This window comes from Falco punctatus (genome assembly GCF_963210335.1).
Source record: "Falco punctatus genome assembly, chromosome: 12".
Classification (NCBI taxonomy): Eukaryota; Metazoa; Chordata; class Aves; order Falconiformes; family Falconidae; genus Falco; species Falco punctatus.
In genome coordinates, this window is record NC_137592.1 from 13,058,103 (window position 1) to 13,078,579 (window position 20,477).

General features: G+C 39.4%; 1 protein-coding gene across 5 annotated transcripts in view; it reads left to right on the top strand.

Annotated features, from left to right (window-relative positions):
• Positions 1-20,477, top strand: part of RASGRP3 (RAS guanyl releasing protein 3) — a 61,929-nt gene that overhangs the window by 28,822 nt on the left and 12,630 nt on the right. For all 5 annotated transcript variants that reach the window (XM_080408183.1, XM_080408181.1, XM_080408182.1 and 2 more), the window contains 9 exons: positions 2,208-2,398; positions 3,925-4,025; positions 4,626-4,690; positions 5,867-5,998; positions 7,289-7,436; positions 9,746-9,919; positions 10,331-10,447; positions 10,749-11,024; positions 17,825-17,902. In XM_080408183.1, the coding sequence (XP_080264309.1) occupies positions 2,329-2,398; positions 3,925-4,025; positions 4,626-4,690; positions 5,867-5,998; positions 7,289-7,436; positions 9,746-9,919; positions 10,331-10,447; positions 10,749-11,024; positions 17,825-17,902 (1,161 nt within the window). In that variant the 5' untranslated portion in view covers positions 2,208-2,328. The remainder of the gene's footprint in view (positions 1-2,207; positions 2,399-3,924; positions 4,026-4,625; positions 4,691-5,866; positions 5,999-7,288; positions 7,437-9,745; positions 9,920-10,330; positions 10,448-10,748; positions 11,025-17,824; positions 17,903-20,477) is intronic.

The window sequence follows — 20,477 nt, forward strand, 5'->3', positions numbered from 1 at the left end:
TTTCACGCTCAGCAATTTTCAAGGGATAGGCAGAAAATGCGCTGGCTTTTCTCAACTCTGTTTTTTAAAGAGCTGACTAAATAGTATTTTGAAATAGCCAATTTAAGATTTATTTCATTTTTCTCCTCTTGAAGAAAAAACTAAGTCAGATAAAGTTGGAAAAGCTATCTAGCTGTCTGTGAAAAATCAAGCTGGTAGTTGAAGCATGTAGAGAAGGATTTGGGGATGGTCAAAAAGGACGAACATGCCCAAAGTTCTTTACTTCTATTTATTTACTTACTTACAAAGGGATTCTAGCAAAAGTTAGATGCCAAAGTGCAAAGTTGTGATCCTGAAGAACACAGCTCAGCTGCTGGCTAACTCTCAATGCAAGTAAACCAAGCAAGTGCTTTACTCGCTTTTCTTCACTTTAAATGTATAAACAGTTTTGGGAAGGAAGACAACCTAGGGTAACCCTGGCTCATGTGTGGCCTGACCAGCAGGTTGAAGAGCCGTGTACCTCCCTGTATTCTCTCTCTGGTCCACTTCAGACAGCTTTGGGGTTTGTGTGATGGCACAGCTCCAGCAGGAAGCATTAAGGCTACCCAGGCTATCCCCAGAGCTGTTAGGATGCTTTTTGTGTTAATGCCAAGCATGGGTTCAAAGCCAAGGACCACTGTGTATCCACCTTCCCCTTTTTTTTAGGTGAGCGCTCTGACTGCTTACTGTTGTGTGAAGGGAATATTTTCCCCCAATTTGTTGCAAATAGGAGCTCTGCGTGAATCCTGGAAAAACAGGCATGTGTTCCTTCAAAAGGGGGTTTTGCGCCATCAAATTCAAACAGAGGAAAGTGCTTTCTTCTGGCTAGGAGGAGGGCACTGGTGGGGCAGGATTGACTGCTTGCACCTCTCTGCTCAGCTTTCCTGTTGGCTGACCCAAGCTGCAGCATCGTGTGTGCACTGACAGTAAGCTGTGCTGATTTCTTGCAGGGCCCTTCTCTCAGCTTCAGGGAAAAGTGTGTCATGCCTAAATCCATTGTTGGATGGGACCAGAAAAAGCCTGGCTGTAGGAACCCATCTGAAAATAATAGTGTAGATTCATAGAATTGTTTAGGTTGGAAAAGACCTTTAAGATCATCAAGTCCAACTGTTAACCCAGCACTGCCAAGTCCATCACTAAACTTCATCCCTGTGTGTCAAGTGTCACATCTACAGGTCTTTTAAATTCCTCCAGGGATAGTGACTCAACCACTTCCCTGGACAGCCTGTTCCAATGTTTGACAACCCTTTCAGTGGAGAAAAACTTTATATTTGTAGGAGAATTAAAGCAGTTATATGGTTCATCAGTGCTTTGCACGATGAACATTATGTTATGTGCAAGAACCTTTGAAAAGAAATTTCCCAAATTCCTGCATTTTTTTGCTTCAAGGACTGTTTTAGCTCTACTCTTGTTTTTTTTTCTAGAAAAGTTGCTGGATTTACTTTGTAATTGTTTGTCACATTTCAAACACTAATGGTCAGGCAGTAGTGGGGCTTAGTCACACACAGACAATAAAATACTGATTTATTCTCTTCTTTAAAAATAAGCTGGGAAATTATTTCCATTTTGTGCATCTTTTAGGTAAATGGATATGTGATAATTAAATGCATAGTAGATGTATGGTACAATTTAGAAGTTTCTGTATGTGTTCAGCTTTCCGTGAGTGTTCAGCTTCCATGAGAACATTTACTTAAAAACTGTAGAGACTGATCTTAAGGTTATTTGAAAAATTGCCTCCTAGTTTAATGTTTGCTGTGAACTTAATGAAACATTTTATGTGGTCTGTGCCAATTAAGACCATTAGCATTACCATGAACTGGTAAACTTAGGGGGAAAAATGGTTATGCTTAAAATCATAAAAGCAGGGTTATTAACAAAAAGTGACTTATCAAGTGTAAATAAAATGACCTGAACAAAATGTGCGTCATTGTATATGCGTGCCCTCATTTGCCATCTGGTTTCTGTGTTATGACCCTAGCTATGGATTTATTTTGTGCTAGTGGACAAACAATTGGACAACACTTTAAAAACTCAGGCTGGAATGTAGGGAAAGCTTATGGCAGTCTTTCACATGCTCCGTATTTTTCAGGGGAAAAAGTTTATAGAAAAGATGAGTTGAACTGTAAACATTGCACTATGATAAGTCTTCCATGTAGTCATATAATTATGATTTATTTTACTTTCTTCAGATTTTCCTTGAAGTCCAGCTAAGAATGCAACCAACAATAAAGTGAAAAAGCTGCACAGCTGAAGAAGCATCCTTCTACTTGGTGAAAATGCCTCTTATTTTTTGACAACAATTAAAGGACAATGGGGTCAAACACGCTTGGGAAGGCGGCAACATTAGATGAGCTTTTGAACACTTGTATTGAAATGTTTGGTATGCTTTTTCAATAATTTACTTTGCTATTCTTGAAATCCATCTTATAATGTAATCCCTGCTGTTCTCTGATTTAGCCAGTCTTTCCCTTGGCAATCAACATTTCTGTTCTGTAAAATTTTCCATGTTTCATTTTGGCCCAGAATCACAGAGGCCAGAATTTTAAACACATGCATACTGTATTAAATTTTCTTAATACAGATACTGCACAATGGTGAGTATAGTGGTTTTTAAAATGCTGGCCTTCACCAAGAGAAGTGTTTAGTTGAATTATTCAAGGAGTTATTTCTGGCATTGATCTTTGTCTTGAGTGGTTACACAGCTGCATTTCTGACCAGTCCTTTTTTGGAAAGGTTTTCCAAATCATCATGCAATAATTGGCAAGAATATGACTTATAGTTCATGTAATCTTTTTACTCTTATTAAAATGTGATGTACCAGGTCTGAAGGAAAGAAGTGATGAAATGGATCCTTGATCCATAACACCATTAATCACAACATGTGTCACATTGCAGTCAGATGAGCTCATGGATGGGCTTAAATGCTTTGAAATTAACAAAGCTACATTTAGATTCTCTTGAAATGCAGGACAGCTTTTGATTGGAATGAGGTATTACATTTTTTTCCCTTGTGGAGAGAAAGAAGTATCTAAAGGTAAGAGAGGTTAAATAATTGGGGGATGGACAGATCATGCCCACTGACTGTAGTGAATCCCCATATATTCATTTCTGTAGACCACTATCAAACCTGTTGTTCAAAAACCTAATGGAAGTATTAGGAGAGCCCACATACTTGTTGTCCGTTAGAAATCACGCCTCTCTTCCTTGTATACGCACTCCTGCAAATATAGTCCATGTGTGGTTCCCATTTCATACATGCATATCATGTACTGTCTTTTAAAATTAAGAGTGACAGACAGAGAATAACCTAAGATTGCAGATGTTGAGGAAGACTGATGGTCAGCCAGCCTGCCAGGGAACAACTCTTTCCGTGGTTTCAGTGGCTATATTGCAAAGACACAAAGGTCTGTAAGGCAGCTGGAGATGGGACTCTGGGCACAGATGTGAGGTGCTGTTTTGACATTGAAATCCTTGAGGCAGTTCTATTTATTTTTTTTTTTAACCATCTGATAGTTAACATAGAGATATAAAGCTGCAATAAAGCAAATATTGGAAGTGGTTGTACGTCAATTATCTTCCCGTCCTTTTGGTGAACTAATTTTGCATTTGTTCTTTGGATTACCGGCAGTCTCTTTGTATAATGTTTAGCATAGTGCCCGTGCCACATTTTTGTAGCTATGGCCTGTTATCTATGCTGGTTTGGGGGGGGGGCTTTAAATACCTAGCACTACAGTCTAGCAATTGTTACCATTAAAGGAGCATTTTTGTGCTTTGGTTTTGTTTCCTACTTATTTGGTAGATAATGAGCCAACATTTCCACCTTTGATCCTTCCTATCTGATACTCTCAATAAAAGCTCTTCTCTGTTCATGAATAACATGGGTAACTCATTGTTTCTCTTTTGCAGATGACAAAGGCAATCGGTGCTCCAGCCATTTGCCAAGAACCTTTCTTTTAATGCACCGGTGGTATCTGCCTTCCACAGAGCTGGCTGGCAAGCTGCTGTCCACATATCCTTTCACAAAGCCTTGCAAATCAACATTGCAACGTCAAAAGCAGATTGTTTCTGTGACTGCATGTAAAAATGTGTCAATTAGTGACAATGTTTAGAGGTGAATTTTTTTCAAACTAAAAGATGGAAGTCTGTGAGCTTCTTTATGCTACTGCTTGTGGACTTTTTCCATATGCACGAGCATACTGAGGCATACTTTGCATTAACTTCAAGTAAGTGGAAATATGCATCCAAGATAACTTTTCAAATGTATCCAGTGGGCTGGCCTATGACTACTATGAACTTCCAGCGGTAGCTAAGCACGTACATGTCATTTGTACCTCTTAAAGACTTCATAAGTATTATCATATTTGGTTAGACAGAGCTGGCAAGAAACTGGTTTTTGCCCTGAATATTCTGCTGAACAAAGTGGTAGCCAGGAAATGGTCTTAGTCCGCAAAGATGCTGTGAAAGTGAATGAAATATCAGAGCGTACTGTGGTTATCTCTAGAAGAAAAGTTTAATACTGTTTTTTATTCAGCTGGTCTAGTGTCAGTCTCTTCTGTTGATAAAAACATTACAGAATCAAGGTACACAAAGCTTTCTTTAACTAGTGTACATATAGAGATGCCAGTGGGGAGAACTGCAATGAATTCAGATTAAAAATCTGCTATTTCATGAGGTAAGCATGCTTCTGGTCCTTTAAGGATTTTAGGTTTATGCTTTTGTGAATACTATCAATATAATTTCTTTTTGTGAAAAATTAAAACTAAACCATGGAAATAGAAATTACATTTTTCTTCCCCTCCCCCCCTTGATCTCCAGTTCATAGTGAACAGTGACTTTCTGTGCTTTGAAGATCCACCCAGCCTTTAAGACACTTAACTGAATTGAGCTAAAAAGCTGATTGAAAACTTATTATGATTTACCCAGTGTTTGAGTGTGACACCCCTTAGAGGGAGACTAGTTCAGTGCCAGACAGAACAGAGTCACATTTTGCTTCAAGATGTAATCTAGTGTGGTAGAGGGCAATTGTCTCTAGGCTGCTGGCTTCAGTCCACGCAATCCCTCCCTAATTTATGACGACAGGAGTGTGTTAGTGATGCCACAGCTATTACAGGTTGGGTATGTTCTAATCCTTCCACTGCCTGTCTCTGACCTTGTTTCTGTGGGAAAGCTTTCATGTGTCCTGTACAAGCTGTGCTTGCGTAGGAACATTTCCCCATAAAAGAGAAACCCCGATTTTTGAAGTTAACATGATATAACCTGCTTCCCTCAAACAAATGTTTTTTTCTTCCATCCTCTGGACTAAGCTATATTGCTGTGAAGAAAGGTGAAGGGGGTTATTGAAAGCAGGACTGATAAAGCCTTTTCCATACCCCCTTAAATAGCAGAGGAGACATCCCATTTACATGGTTATGGTGGTAGAACTGCCACTCAAATTCACATTTTCATTTTCATTGCAAAATCTGTTCTGAGCAGACAAAGTGTCTCACATGGAAAAGGGCTAAGTGCAAGTGTGACCTGGGTGTCCTGGCATCATGAGTCAGGACACTGCATGTGCCTTTTGTGTGTCCCACCTAAGGCATCACTTTAATTTTGCATTTCACTAGAATGCTGCTGTGTGGTGGTGTGTTAACCAAAGGAAATCATATGATAAAGTGGCTTTTGCTACTTCAATGTCACAGATAATTACAGAAGCAATAGGTTGAGGTAGTCCACCCTCTCTGCCCAAAGGCCAGTGGGTCTGAAATATTTGTAAGTCCTATTAAAAAAAAAATGTATGTACATATATGCAGCCACTGAATGTTATGCCTGAATCCCTGGGCATCTCTTAACCGCTGCCTGTGTATTTCAGATACTGGATTTTGGAATTTCCTGCAGAGTTTAATTTGGATCTTGGGCTGATTCGTTTGACTGAAGAGTTTCGAGAAGTAGCCAGCCAGCTTGGATATGAGGATCACATCCATCTCATTGATATCTCCAGCATGTAAGGGTGTCATGAGCATCAACATCTTTCTCTTTGTCTCTGTAATAGCAGAATTCTAGTTCTGTGCAAAACATAAAAATATTAAGGGCCATCTTGATCTTGAGAGAGCAAAAAAGGAGTTACAAAAAGGTTATATTGTCTTCTAAACTTGAAGTTGTTATTAATTTGAAATTCTACTTGTAGTGTCACAGTAAAGAGAATATTCTTATCTTTATGTAGCTTTTTAATATTAATGGGGAAAAATAATTTTCCTATCAAAGGTAGTGCCAATTATGTGATTAATATTACTTTTTTCCTGTAATTTTTCATATGGAATGACGAGCGATGCGGTGACTAGCTTGTTGTATACATCTTGCATTTTCACAGGGAAGCCTTTTTGTTGTGTCATCAGTAACCTGTTATTTTTTTTCTAATGGCTTTCTGTGTACTACTTTTCTGTGATTTAACTGGATAATCTTCACCATTCATATTTGTAGTTTTATTGCACCAAAACTGCTATTTCCTTGACATGCTGAAATGAAAGTTACCTTTTAAACATCACCAGACAGGTTCTTGTGTCTCACCTGATATTGTAGATTTTCTTAGGCATAGTGATTTTTCCTTAATTAAAAATGGCATAGTCACCTGGGAGAACAGCACTATTAATCTCAGCAAACGCTGCACGAAAAATAGCAGTGAAATCACGTGAATATTTCATCTTAAATCTTCATTTTTAAATATTGTTAGCAACCTCTTTCTGCTCTCTGAAGTGCTTTTACTGTATATGGATAGGAATTATTCCATTGCTTGTAAGCAAATGATTTGTCCTTTTTATCCACCAACTTCTTACTGTTTTGTTAGCTGTTTGACTGACTGTTTCTGTTATTCCATTATTTCATGGATCTGTGGTCTTACAGAATAATAATTAATCTTTGATGTTATGCAAGTATTTTTTGGGGGTTGTTTTTTTGGTTTTTTTTTTATTCTGTATCAGAATTTTGTGTGACCTGTTCTTGTATTTCCAAAACATTTTTTAATTATGGCTTCCTGTATCATACAGAAGACTGTTATCCTTTAGTTCTGATAGAAACCTGCCATTATTTATCATCTGCAGTAGTGCCTCCAAAATTCTTACCTTCTGTTATGCTTGTGAACGGGTCTTACTCCAAGGGTTTGTTATGTGCTGGATGTCACAGATCAGAAAGTTCATGGTCTATCTCTTGGTAATTTCCTACTATGTGTGCAAACTGTGGGCTACACTCGCGTATACCCAAACAGAATTGAGAATTTATACCTATTTTGCTGTTGCAGTCCTTCCTATGACTGGATGAGAAGAGTTACACAGAGGAAGAGGATTTCCAAGAAAGGAAAAGCCTGCCTGCTGTTTGACCATCTGGAGCCCATTGAGCTAGCTGAACATCTCACTTTTCTGGAGCATAAATCTTTTAGGAGAATTTCTGTAAGAAGCCTACAACTTTGTCACTTGCAATTAGGAGCCTGATTCATATGTTTTAACACTTAGGACTTTTTCCCCTCAACATTTCAGTGTAGTAAATCTTTATAATCCTTCATATAATGAGCATAGCCATGGCTGCACCAGCACTTCCTTTATCTTTTTCATGACTGATGCTTTTGGTGACAGAAGTTAATTTTGTGGAGAAATCCTGGGTAAAAATTACCGCTAAATGCTACTGCTACCATGTGTTGCAGCAATTGATTAAACTAATATTAGTGTTCAAAATCTTCAGGGTTGGGGTTTTTTTCCTCTGAGGAAAATAATTACTTTTTAGTAAACATCAGTCTTTGCAATGAATAATTTTTGAAGAGACTGAAATATATATAGTCCTTCTATATAGTCCACCACTTCTTCAGAAACTGTCCTTTCGTTTGCCAACTTAGGATCAGAAGATCACTCAGGTTGGAATGGATATCAGGAGGCCTCCAGGCCAACCCCCTGCCCAAAGCAAGGTCAGCTCTGGGACACACCATGTTCTTCAGGGACTTTGCCAGTTGGTGTTGAAAACCTGCAAGAACAGGTTCTTGCCTGTGCAGAAGAATATTTTCTCCCATATTGGTTCTGTAGGAAACTCAGATACAGATGCTTCTTTTCACACAGTATTGTACAAGAACAAGAGGCAAAAATGGATGAAAATGAAAGTAGAAACTAAAGCAAAACAAATGAGTAACCCAAATGCCAAAAGAAATGCTGATTTCTGCTGGCAGATACCCATGTGAAAAGGTCGCATGATGCCACTGTATCTGGTGGCAAATGGAAGCAGTAAGGTCTCAAGATGACAAATTCTCTTCAGCAAAAAAAATTAGACTTTTAAAAAGTGTTTAGGAGCATGAAAGAAATCCAAACTAAGAAAAATATGTGAGTGAGTTTGTTTCAAAAGAGGAAGGAAAAAGAGATCAATGAGAGCTGAAACCAGTCTAAATAGAATCGCTTTTGATGTCATTTAATAACGTTCAAAGTTTTATAACTCTAGACTTCAAATCATGGGAAAACACCCTACTGTGATCTGTGTAATGCTAACCTCAAAGAAGGAGGGAGGGACAAGAAAAAAGGCATGGATTTCTGACTAGACTGAAGATACGTTTTAATTCCCTTTGAAATTCCAGGAGGAAAACTCAGACCTACAATGATTTTTTTTTTTCCTTTTTGTTCCTAATTTGTCTGTTAATTTTTCAGCTTGAATTTTGCTATTTCAGATGTTTCTCTGCAACCAATTGCAGTTAATTAATCTTGTACTACTTGTTTTTTTCCAAGCTATGTAATTGTAGAAGATGATTAGGCTGAATCCTGGCTTTGGTTTTACCTATTTAAAAAAAATACGGGAGAGGAGAAAGGGCAGTGTTAACTATCACAGAAAATATTTAGAAGTATCTGAACACTGAAATACTGTTTATCTGCATTTCTGAGACAGGCACCTGCTGTGTAAGAGTATATGCATCATACGGTTTTCTAGCAGGCAATTTTGGATCAGCTTAGACCAAGACACCTGTGTTAGCTGGCATTGCTAGCAACTCCCTACACGAGCTGGAGTTACATCATAAGCTTCTGCAAATCTGTCTTTAAGGGACAGCTGGAAAATGTTTTCCAAACATTTAGGGAAATCTAATTCTTGCAAGCCGTAGCTCTCCCATGTAGAACCATGTCCATGAATACACAGGAATTGAACAATGACATCAAAAGGAGTAAGATTTATCAGAAGTAGCTCCTTGTGCGACAGAATTTTTTTACATAGGCGGAAGAAAATGAGTGCATAGTTAGCTTCTCGGGATGCAGTTCAAGCTCCTGTGAAGAGTAACAGAGCTCCTGTTGATTTCAGTGGGGCCGAGATTTCCCTCTTTACATCAACAATGGAGTTTGTCAGGAAATTGGAGTGGGATGAAAGCTCTTTATTATATGCTTCTTGCTTGTAGCGCTAGATAATTCCTATAGAATATCGTGCCATGGGCATGTCAAGTAAAACTACACAGAATAAAATGTTGTAAGTGTTGAGTAAATTACAGGAAAGAAAATTCCATGGAAGTAGTAACCATGCTCATCATGCAAGCTCCTGCGTTAGCTGCCACACAACACTAAAGTTGAAATTTAAGTAAAAAAAAAAACAACCACAAAAAAAAAAAAAAAGCAAAAACCAAACTTTTAAGAAAGAATTGATGTGCAGCACAAGGAGCTTTTAAAAGAAAAAAATGATCAAAGTTTCAATTTGACTCTGAAGTTGTCCACTCTTTTTACTGAAAATGTCTTTCCTCTATTAGTTCACCGACTACCAAAGCTATGTGATCCATGGCTGCTTGGAGAACAATCCTACTTTGGAGAGATCTATTGCTTTATTTAATGGTATCTCCAAATGGGTCCAGCTCATGGTTCTCAGCAAACCAACACCCCAGCAAAGGGCAGAAGTAATCACGAAGTTTATCAATGTTGCACAAGTAAGTCTTGCATATGAGTGTTTTTCTTCCAGTATAAAGCAATAATATTGAGATAGCAGCAAACAAACTGGGTGCTCTTTGGGCTGTTTCCTCAGTGAATAGTCTGTTCAGCACCACTGCAGGTTATTTATTTATTCAGGTGTGGTATGTCTGTGTTTTTTAACTAGCAGACATAACTATAAAATAACTTTTCTTTGTTGTATCCTAGTTAGTAACTGTCACTATTGCATGTTTCTTCTGGAGCTAAGCTAATAAAAAAAGACATGCTGAACTATTCTCGTATGTACCCTGGTTTAGTGATTTCTGTTTTAGCAGTGATAGGTTGTCTTCTTTAGCTTGTCATGTGTGACACTGGATAGCTGCCACATGTGTTTCCTTGATTTTTAATTATGCATGATCAATCTCCTGCAGAAGCTCCTTCACCTTCAGAACTTCAACACACTGATGGCAGTTGTGGGAGGACTAAGCCACAGCTCTATCTCTCGCCTGAAAGAAACTCATTCTCATCTGTCTTCAGAAGTCACAAAGGTAGGGTGGACTGCAAAATACAGAGATATTGAGCAGAACATCACCTCTTTGAGGTCTGACGGGTTCTGCAGTGCAGGTGTCTCACCAGCACAATACTTGGATCGTGGCAGGGCATCTAAAAGGCACTTTGGTGCATTCCTCTCAGTGGAGAAGGATCAGCTCACCAAGATCCTCTTGATTGCCAGTGCCAGAGAGGAAATTAACACTGTCGACACCCTGACATGAGTTGTGCTCATGTAAAACAGATTAAGGAAATGCTATGAATGCTTTCACAGAGACTTGCTTCTGTGGCTATTTCTAGGACTGGAATGAAATGACAGAGCTGGTCTCTTCCAATGGAAACTACTGCAACTACCGCAAGGCTTTTGCTGACTGTGTTGGCTTCAAAATTCCGATTTTAGGAGTTCATTTGAAAGACTTGATTGCTGTCCATGTCATTTTTCCCGACTGGATAGATGAGAACAAAGTTAACATAGTGAAAATGCAGCAGCTTTCCATCACCTTGAGTGAACTGGTTTCCTTGCAAACTGCCTCTCATCATTTAGAGCCTAATATGGATTTAATTAACCTGCTAACCGTAAGTATTGAGCATGTTTGAATTCTCTTCTGTTGTTCAGATGTTGAATGTCAGTAGGAATATTCCTATCTATAGAGATAAGTGCACATTGTTATTTTGTAGAAGAAAAGGGAGAGAATACAAAACTGAAACAAGTTCACATAAGGTGTGAATGAAGTCAAAGAGAGTTTCATTATTGTAGTATGTGATAGCTGGAAGCAGCAACAGGATATCAACTGATATCAATTAGTTATTTTAAGGATGACAGAAAGAGGGTTGTATTTGTGTTAGGAAAAGTAAAAAATAAGCACTGACTACTTAGAATTGAGGCTTATGTCTCTTGCACAAATTTCAGGTAGCATGTGGACATGGACACACAAGTGAAATTCCAGCTTGAGCATCACTCTGTTCTTGCTCCCCTGTTCTTTGTGTGCAACACAGTATTCTTCCTATCCAGTAAATAAAAATGCTCTTGAATGATGTTAAACAGCCCCTGCCATCCTTGCTCTTTCCCCCTTCCTTTCCCCTTGGTAGTGGCTACATTTTGTGTGCAAGTTTCAAAGCTCTCCAGAATTACAGATAAGGCTTTGAATACCCCATTTCAAACCAAATGAAAGTGATATTTCAAAAAGACTGAAAAAAAACCATTTTTTTAAAAAGCTGCAACTGACAATGCTAAAAGGAATTAATTTTCAGTTTCCTTTTTAATATGTAGACAATGAATGTAATTTTAAAAAATACTACACTTTATTTCAAAACACACTGAAGCATGGAGCCTGAACCGCCAGGCCAGATCCTGTTTCTATTGAACCGTGATCATTTTAGCACTGATCTCAGCTGCAGCAGCGTTTGACCCAGCACCACAGTTTGTTCAGGTCATGGGCAAACCCCAGTATCTTGGAATTAAAGATAGAATCTGTGAAACCTGGCAAAAAAAAAAAAAGGCTTTTTTTTTTTTTTTTAATAAAACAGTTGTTGTTGCAAGCAAATAGAAGTCACCTACTCATCTGAGAGTAGTCTGAAACTTGTCATGTTAGGTAAAGGACTCTCTTAATATGTAATTTTATGCTGTTTCTGTTCTTGTTTTTTAACTTTGTATTTCAGATCTCTAATCTGGACTGAAAGAGAATCTCTTTGCTCTCCTTAATAGAATTATTTTTAAAATAAACTTAGAACTAAACAAGGTCTGTGTGTAAATAGGACAAATCTGAGAATTTTTCTAGTGTTCATTTTTGTATAGCATGAACTTCTCAAGACCATGTTTTTTTCCAAATTTCTTTTTTCTCTTTTAGATGACAGGAAAAAATCTAGATCAAAAGCCAGGGAAAGAATTTGACTCTCTAAATAGCTGTGTCTGATAGTGTCTCAGCATTGTCCCTCGCTCCCTGGGGAGGTGGGAACCAAATTCCAGTTTTTCCTCAGTCAGGTCACAGACTTGAGGTGACTCTCATTACCTCACTAGTTCTAGCTAAATGTCTTAACTGGAAGGCTGTTGGGCAGGAACCTTGGGTTTTTTTCCTTTCATGCTTTACTTTAAAATGCTCAAACCCATGCATATCTAGAAAGTAAGCAAAGGTGGTAGTTTGTGACGGATTTGTGCAGGGACTGATCAGGTACAGAGCTTTATGCTACCAAGGCTGATAAATATGAGCCTGCACTTGGAGCTGTCAAGCTGGTGTGGATATACCTGTGGCTTCATTGTAATGAGGAACGGGAAAGTCTGGGGGAATAGGAAAACCTTCTCCTGTCACATCTTGTACAGAACAATCTGGAAACAAGTCCTAATCCTGGTTAGTGTGACAGGGGACAGAAGGGACTGTGTGTTGCCTACTGCAACACCCATTTAATTTAAATATTGGACTACGAAGGCAGATATTTCCTACCTTATTTTGTTTCTGTAGGGATTGAGTTGCTCTCTTATCTAATGCCGCTCTTTCCCTCCCTGGTTGTTTCTGAAAGTTCACAGTTTCTGACAAGCTTGGCTGTGAGTAGGGGGAAGTGGAACCTCAGGCTTTAGGGAATTGAGCAGTTAGAAACTGAGTCCCAAAGGACAGAAATTAGACAATGTGAAGTGAGAGATGGAAGCTGAACTGCTGCTGACATTTTCATTAGCTGTTCTTCTCTCTTCTGGGTGACAGCCTGCTTTCCAAAAAGGAGCAGAAGTCTTCAGATTTTTCTAAGACCTTGCAGGTTCCTATCCATCATTGTATCAACCTGAGTTTAAATAGCGTCTTTTTTCTTTTCTAAAAAAGGTATTTTCCTTGGGGTTTTTTTGTTTTCAGCAAAATTATAAGGATTTGTTTAAATATTTCACATTTAATTCAGTATATTTCATTTACTAAGAGAAGTAATTGAGTACATGATGGGTACTTTTTCACTTAGGATGCTCTGATGTATTTATTAATTCCTAACATAACTCTGCTGACATTAGTTACAGTTGAGCCGATCTGATTGTAAATAAATGAGGCTGTATGCTGCAGTGTTGATTGCAGACCTGATCACTGGTTAAAATTAACTTTTGCTGCTTTTTACCCGCTAACATGATTCCATGGTGGTACCTTTTAATAATGATGGAGACAGCCATGGGTATTCTATAGACAGGTGTAGGTATCCTAAAACCTTTACCCTTTACAGGGTAATTCTGTCTTCATAGCAGTCACTGAAAGTGTAGTTGTGGGTCAAGTATGTTTGAGAGTGTGGGAATTTTGATTTAAGATGGTGACTCCTGGAAAGAAAAAAAAAAATCAGCTTTCTTCAGAAAGTTCCTGGACCAGAATTTTGGTACATATCGTAATATGAATATTCTCAGTTTTATTCCAGTATGTAGGTTTTGTCTTCACAAAGTGGTTTTTTTTTACAGTGATCTTTTAAACAGTAATAGTGAACTTACATAGTAGATGAAATGTCTCTGTCAGTCTTTTTGTTAATAAGAAAGTTTTAAATTATAGGCTGGGGTCAGAGAAAGAGGAGAAGAAAACCTAGGATTGCAGCCCAAAGCTGAAAAGAACTGCCAACTAAAAATAGTTGACCTTGCTATGTGCAAATGGTCTTTTAGCAGATTTAGCCTCCCTTGCTGCCAAAGTCATCCTCAGTTTTCAGAGCCTGAAGAAATAACTATTCTATTTATTGCTAGGTCTTCCCTCTCTAATTTAAACTGTAAACATTTTTCTCATCTTTGACTTTAGAGAAACTCCCTTTCAAAAACAGTAAGTGCGCATAAATGTGTAGAGCACTTTTCATTTGTGTGAGCATCAGCTGACCCAACTATTTGCTCAATTCTGCAGTTTTCCCATTAAGCTGTTTCTATCTGGGCAAGCTTTTACTAGGTGTTTTGTCCTGATAAGCGATGTGTAAATCTCTTGCCTGGCCTCCATCCCTTGCAGTGTTGCCTTTCACACCACACTTAGCAAGTGCTAACAGCCTGGCCTGTGCTTTCTTGACAAATAAATCACTGGGTGCTGGTTTGCTAGTCCAACAACTTGCAAAAAAAGATGAAATGGGGACTTTGTGGGCATGTGGGAATTTGCCCTGGTTTTAATTTCCCTTGGTGGTGGAGTCCTGTCCACCCTGGGGGAACCAATACCTTTCAAGTGGTTTGGCAATCAAGATTTTTGGGAGACTGTGTTAAGGGCTATGAAGTGAGAGCTTGGGTGGGGTGAGGGCTTCATTGTAAGCTTCAGGCCACCTGGTCAAGGGTCTTATGGGTATTTCTCAGATGCTACTGTGCATGTAGACCAAAAGGGTGAATGGGAGCAAGAAGTGTCTCTAGCTTCAGTGGTGTAGCTGCTGAATGCTTTGGGAAAGTTGGTCTCTGTCTCAGCTTAAATGTCTGCACACAAACTTAAAAATCTGCTCCTCCCCCCATCTTATTGTCAGCATAAAAAATCAGCTTCTAGCTCACAGAATTTTAGCTTTGAACAAGTGGCTGAAAGAAGCCAGTATTTTCCATGGAAGTTAACAAGCCACAAATAAGGCAAAGGTTTGCTGTACGGAGGGCAGTGAGACAAATGCCAGGTTTACCTGCACAGGAGACAGCAAAAGCTGAGAGGGAACTCGAGGTGCAAGCCCTCTCTTGTCATGTGTAAATGACTCTGAGTTATGTGAGCAAGAGAAGTAACTGTGCTATGACTGGGCTGCTGGTGAGCCAGAGTGTCTTACACGAGGATGGACTCACTTCTTAGCGCATGCTCGCTCTTTGTGTGGTTCTTCCTCCTTCCCTGCCTTATTTGCCACACTTGCTCCATCTCCACTGACTCTATACATGGTTCTGTACCAGTCCCTGGCATCCAAAACCTGGAGCTAAGAAGCAGAAGCAATAAAAGAGAACCTAAGCGTGAGCTTGGCAGTGCACCAGAGAAGAACTATAGCTCTAATAACATTTTCATCATTAGAAAACTTACAATTGGTAAGGATACTTAAGGGATCTCCTTACCTGCTGTGTGGTTCACAATGTGAATAAAAGCCTGTGTGTAAATGTTTCAGTCCTTTCTGTGGATTGGAAGCAGATCTCAGTCTCCCAACTAGACTGCACTGTATTTATACTGTGTTAGAACTTACTTGGTGTCACCATTTTCCCCCCACTATTTTTAGGTTTCAACAGCTATTCATCTAACCTGTTCTGAGACTGTATGCAAATGACTGGAAAGTCCCAGGCATTTGTACAGTCTAGTGAAGAGAATGAGAAATATCTAAACAATCAAATTGAAAGTCACCCTCCCTAACTAGTGTTTGGTTAAGTTCCACTTAGAAAAAAACAGCCGTGCCTTTCTGATCGCTCCCCCACCCTCCTCAGTCCCCTACAAATTGCTGTAAAAATAGGACAGCAATGAAAGTCAAATCAGAATGGAAACTGCCACCCACTGTAAAGGTTGTGCTAGGAAAACTCTTACTACACTTCATCCATCAGAGCAAAACTGTAAATAACATATAAAATGAGTGCTTATGTAACTGCATGGTCATCATGCTTGTGATTCTTTTGCTGGTATTTGAAACTTCTGTACTAGACGATGTCTTGTCCACTGTGTGCTTACACATTGTGCCTAATGAAGTTACGCCTGCTGCTTATCATAAGGTCAGATAATTCAGGGACGGGGAGATACAAGCTTGCTCAGTAAATACTAATGCATTTGCATCCCCAAATCCCCACCCTGCTCTTCTGGCCTGCTGAGAAAACTGTGCTCTGTAGTAGGAACAGAGCAAGGTCTTTTGAACTAGCAATTCTGCTGTCAGTTCCAGCCTGACATGATAATACATGTGCTCCAACTGAGTTCTGCTTGTTCTATACCACCAAGGAACCTAAGAATATAGTCACTTAATAACTAAGTACACGAACGGTATTTGTTACAGCAGCAGTTACTGGATCTACATTATCTTTAGGACAGGTCCTTACATTCCCCTGTGACAGCAGCGTGCTGCCTGGGTAAAGGAACCTGCAGGATGCTCAGGCTTTTACTGGTGCCCATAAATTATGAAGCGCAAAAATCAGAGTAGTGTTCCAGCTAGACAAAATGAATAATGCAATATCTACACATCTCTAAACCCGTGTGTTTGCTCTGGATGTGTACCTATCTTGGGAAAGGGCACAACTCCTGTATTTCTCATTGCACAAAATTCTCCCTAAAAGGTGGTTCCTAGCGGTGGTTCTGCAGTATGGTGTTACTGGTCCTGCTTGTTATTTGGCACTTCAGGTTCTCTAAAAATAACCTTCTGTCACTGTCATTCAGTCAGTAGTAATTCTGTCTGCCTGCTGGGAAACATCCTTTTAATTAAATCTTAGCTTAAATGGGGATTTGCATGGTAGATGATAACTTCAAATCATGTCAATTACTCCACAGCCAATTAATGTAGGGACATGATCACAGGAAACATACAATGTTCATTTCCTCTCATTGCAAAACATTAGCCACAGTGTTGATTACTCTTCTCCTTCATCACTCTGAAAGAGGAGGAATTTACTGCAGACCTGCATTAGTGCAAGAACTCAGCTGCCAAAGTAAAACCAAAAAGATTCATCTCTACTTTAAGCGTATTTATACCCCTTCTTTTCCTCAATAAACCCTCTAGAGGAAAAAATGAGCGCATGGAAGAAAAATCTTTCATTTATCTAAAAACAGAAGCTGAAAGGGAATTTGCCTTACTTGCTGGGAGGGGATCAGGAACAAGCTAAGCTGGGCTAAAGTAACTTGGATTGCTCTTCATGGAGCACTTTTCTGCATCAACACTGGTGCCAAACAACCTGGCTTGCCCCTCCCAGGCCTGTGCAGTCCCCAGGGCTTTCCAAAGAGGCTTTTGCTGCTGATCTCTGTAGAAGGGCTGCAGTACTCTGACTCTCTTAAGGGATAAAACTGGCCCAGAACACAATCTGAAGTCCTTCTAGCCTAGCCCCTTTACAACTTCTTTCCTGAAGTTTTTGTATTCACCAGGTTACTTCTCTGAGATCTCTTGTGACCATTGAACTGCTAGAAGAAAGTGTTTTGCATCAGGGTGGTCTTCAGTGCCAATGTCCCTCTTGGGAGAAGGTCAGCATGCAGCCCCTCTCACTCGATGTGTTGGGATGCAGGTTGTGACGGTCCAGGAGTATAGTGCCTGCTTGGCTCAGTACAGGTGTGAACAGCGATGTGTGCTCACCAGGGCGGGTTATGTTAGCTCTGTGAAAAGCTGTCTTTCCAGCAGCTGCGTGCAGTTTTGACATGTGTCTTGAGCTCCAAGTAGCTAAGCTTTTTATTTACCTTCAGTAGGGGGTCCATCTCTGCTTAAAAGCCTGCAATATCCAACCCAGTCTAATAAATATTTTACTGGTTTTCCCTCTTTTTTACACATAGCTGTCCCTGGACCTCTATCACACCGAGGATGATATCTACAAGCTCTCGCTGGTGCTGGAACCAAGGAACTCCAAATCTGTAGGTCATTTTTTACTGCGTTTTAACATATTGCTTTTTTTGTCTGCATGCAGTTGATTAAATTTTTAAATGACAGTTAATGTTTTTCCTTATTTGTATTCACATAAAGCTCTTTAGTGTTATGCTTGTATAGTAGACACAGTCACTTTTTATAGGTTTTAGTGCATATTGGGAGAAGTAAATAGTGAGACATGCCAGACTTCATTATTTATTGTTTTTCAACAAAACCTCTGCAAGTCCTGGAAAACATAGTTCTGCTTTATGTGAAGATATCCTTTGTAAGTTTACATCAATTATTTATTGCATGACCATTACTTCATGTTCTGGATGCTGATGCAGTTATATAAAATAACGCTAACTGTAAAAATTAGTTTTAGTTAAGGCAAAGCATTAGCTGTAGTGTTTTAAAAACTGTCTGGTTATATAGAATTGGCAGTATCTTGGGCTGTCAACCAATGTTTAAGCACCTCAGAATAGATACTACTTTTTTTTAGTATGTGCAACTAAAGATAATGCTGCATTGATGCCTTTTTTATGTCTTGCGAGTCTGAGGATACAGATAAATCTCCTAATTAATAATTGAACTTCATTTAAAGTATTACTCTGTCCTCTATTGCCAAAGTCTGGGAACTCCTCTTCCCTCTGAGCATCTCATTAGTGTATTAACATTCTCATTACCTATCACATCATGCATGTGACAGTCTCAGGCTGAGCCCTCTCAAGTCTGACACCAGCAGAAACTAAGGGTGTCTGGAAATGCTTAGCAGATGCGAGAGCAGAATGCAGTAGTCCGAGGTGATTCATTGCAGTGCTTTTTATGTTTTTGAAGTATTCTTAAAAGCAAGCAAGGAAATTCTTAATTTCCAAGTATAGGGTTTATCTGGGTTTTAAGATAGTTTATCACTCTTGGAGACCAGTTTGAAGACTATGTGTTTTCAATGGTGAATGGTGAGGAAGCTATTGGATATTTCCATGGTCAACACTAACTCAGTTTGAACACCTGGAATTTCATTGCTGAGTCTCCAGTCCATGCTGGATATGACTCAACCACAACAGTTCCCATTTGTCACAGTCATTCTAGCTCCCTGGTGCTCCCATCACAGCCAGCAAAGCTGAATTGTTACAGCTCTGCTGTGGAAGGACTAATGGGCCACTGTTGTAGATGTAGAAAATTATCCCGTTGCTGCTTTGATCTTCGGCCTGGGCTTTAAGAAGGACAAAAGCACTATAAACAGTGCTGTGAACTTTTAACAGTACCCAGCAATTATGGGAGACTTCTGCGTAATCATCAATGAATAACCAGTGACACTGAGCTGCCGCAGCAGCACCCTGAAGGTTAAAAAGCTACAGCTGAATCGACAGAAGCCAGACCATTTGAAGCATACTTCTCTTTGATGGAATGCCAAAGCACATAAGCTATATTGGACGGGAAAGAACCTGTACAACTTTCATATGTGGAAAAATTTGTCAAAAGCAAAGTGACAGTGTAGTTATATCATTCCAACTGCTCCTTGATTTATTGTTGTATGGGTACAACTCCTGTGCAGGTGCACTGCAGAGGAAGTGCCTCATGCTGCTGCAGTCATTTTTGAGGCAAAAGTGGAGCTGACCTGTTAGCATACGAGCTTGCTGTCAACAGGGACTCGAGCAAGACTTCCATTCTGCTAAAACTGGGAGAAGACCCTTCAGTCAGTGTAGCAGCCTAAAAAAATACTGCGGACTGACCGCCAGCTGTAGTATAGCATCTCCCTGTCATACTGGTCTGCGCAATCGTTAACTTCTTGTTGGGAGTCTTTCCTAGTTCAGCTGTTGGCTAGAAGATGACTCTGCCTGGTGCAGTTTTACCACTGAAGACACACTTATATAATTTTGGGGCTTTTGAGTAGAATTTATTTCAGTGCCAAAATATTTAGATGTCTGCATCCATCTGAAAATGCTTTTTCAGTCTACGATACCATTAGCGCTGTGCTGGTGAAACAGACAGGAGGTACAGGTTAAATCACAAACAGCATGACCAGATTCAGTGCTTATGAACGTTCAATAAATTCAGCTAAGTAGTCTTTGGACACTGGTTAGTACCTTTCCTCAAGCATGCATTTCAAATACATAAATAACATTACAGTTGTTCATACCAGTCTATGAGTGAAATAGAAGGAACCAACATTTCCCTTCGGCTAGTGGGCACTAACATGAAGTTTTCATTGCAGCTTCCCAAAAACCATAAAAATTGAATGAGGCTTCAAATGAAGTGCCCAGAAGAAAGTGGAAGTCTCCAGTGGATTCAGTCTCTGTCATTGTGCACTCAGACCAGCAGGAGTTAAAAGCTCTCTGTGAGGACTTGGTAGTCTAGCATCACTCCGACACTTGGATGCTGATGCTTTGAGTCCCTCTAGTCTGAGATATTTTAAGAGAAATTTCAAGTTTCTTCTCTGACCATAGCTGTAAGAATATCACAATACTGTGATACTGTGATGTATCCCATCTTTAAAGGATTGCTGCATTTCTGCGTATTTTTAGAGCAAAAACATTTGCCAGCATGTCGGTCCATCACAGTGTGGTGACATTAATTTTAGGA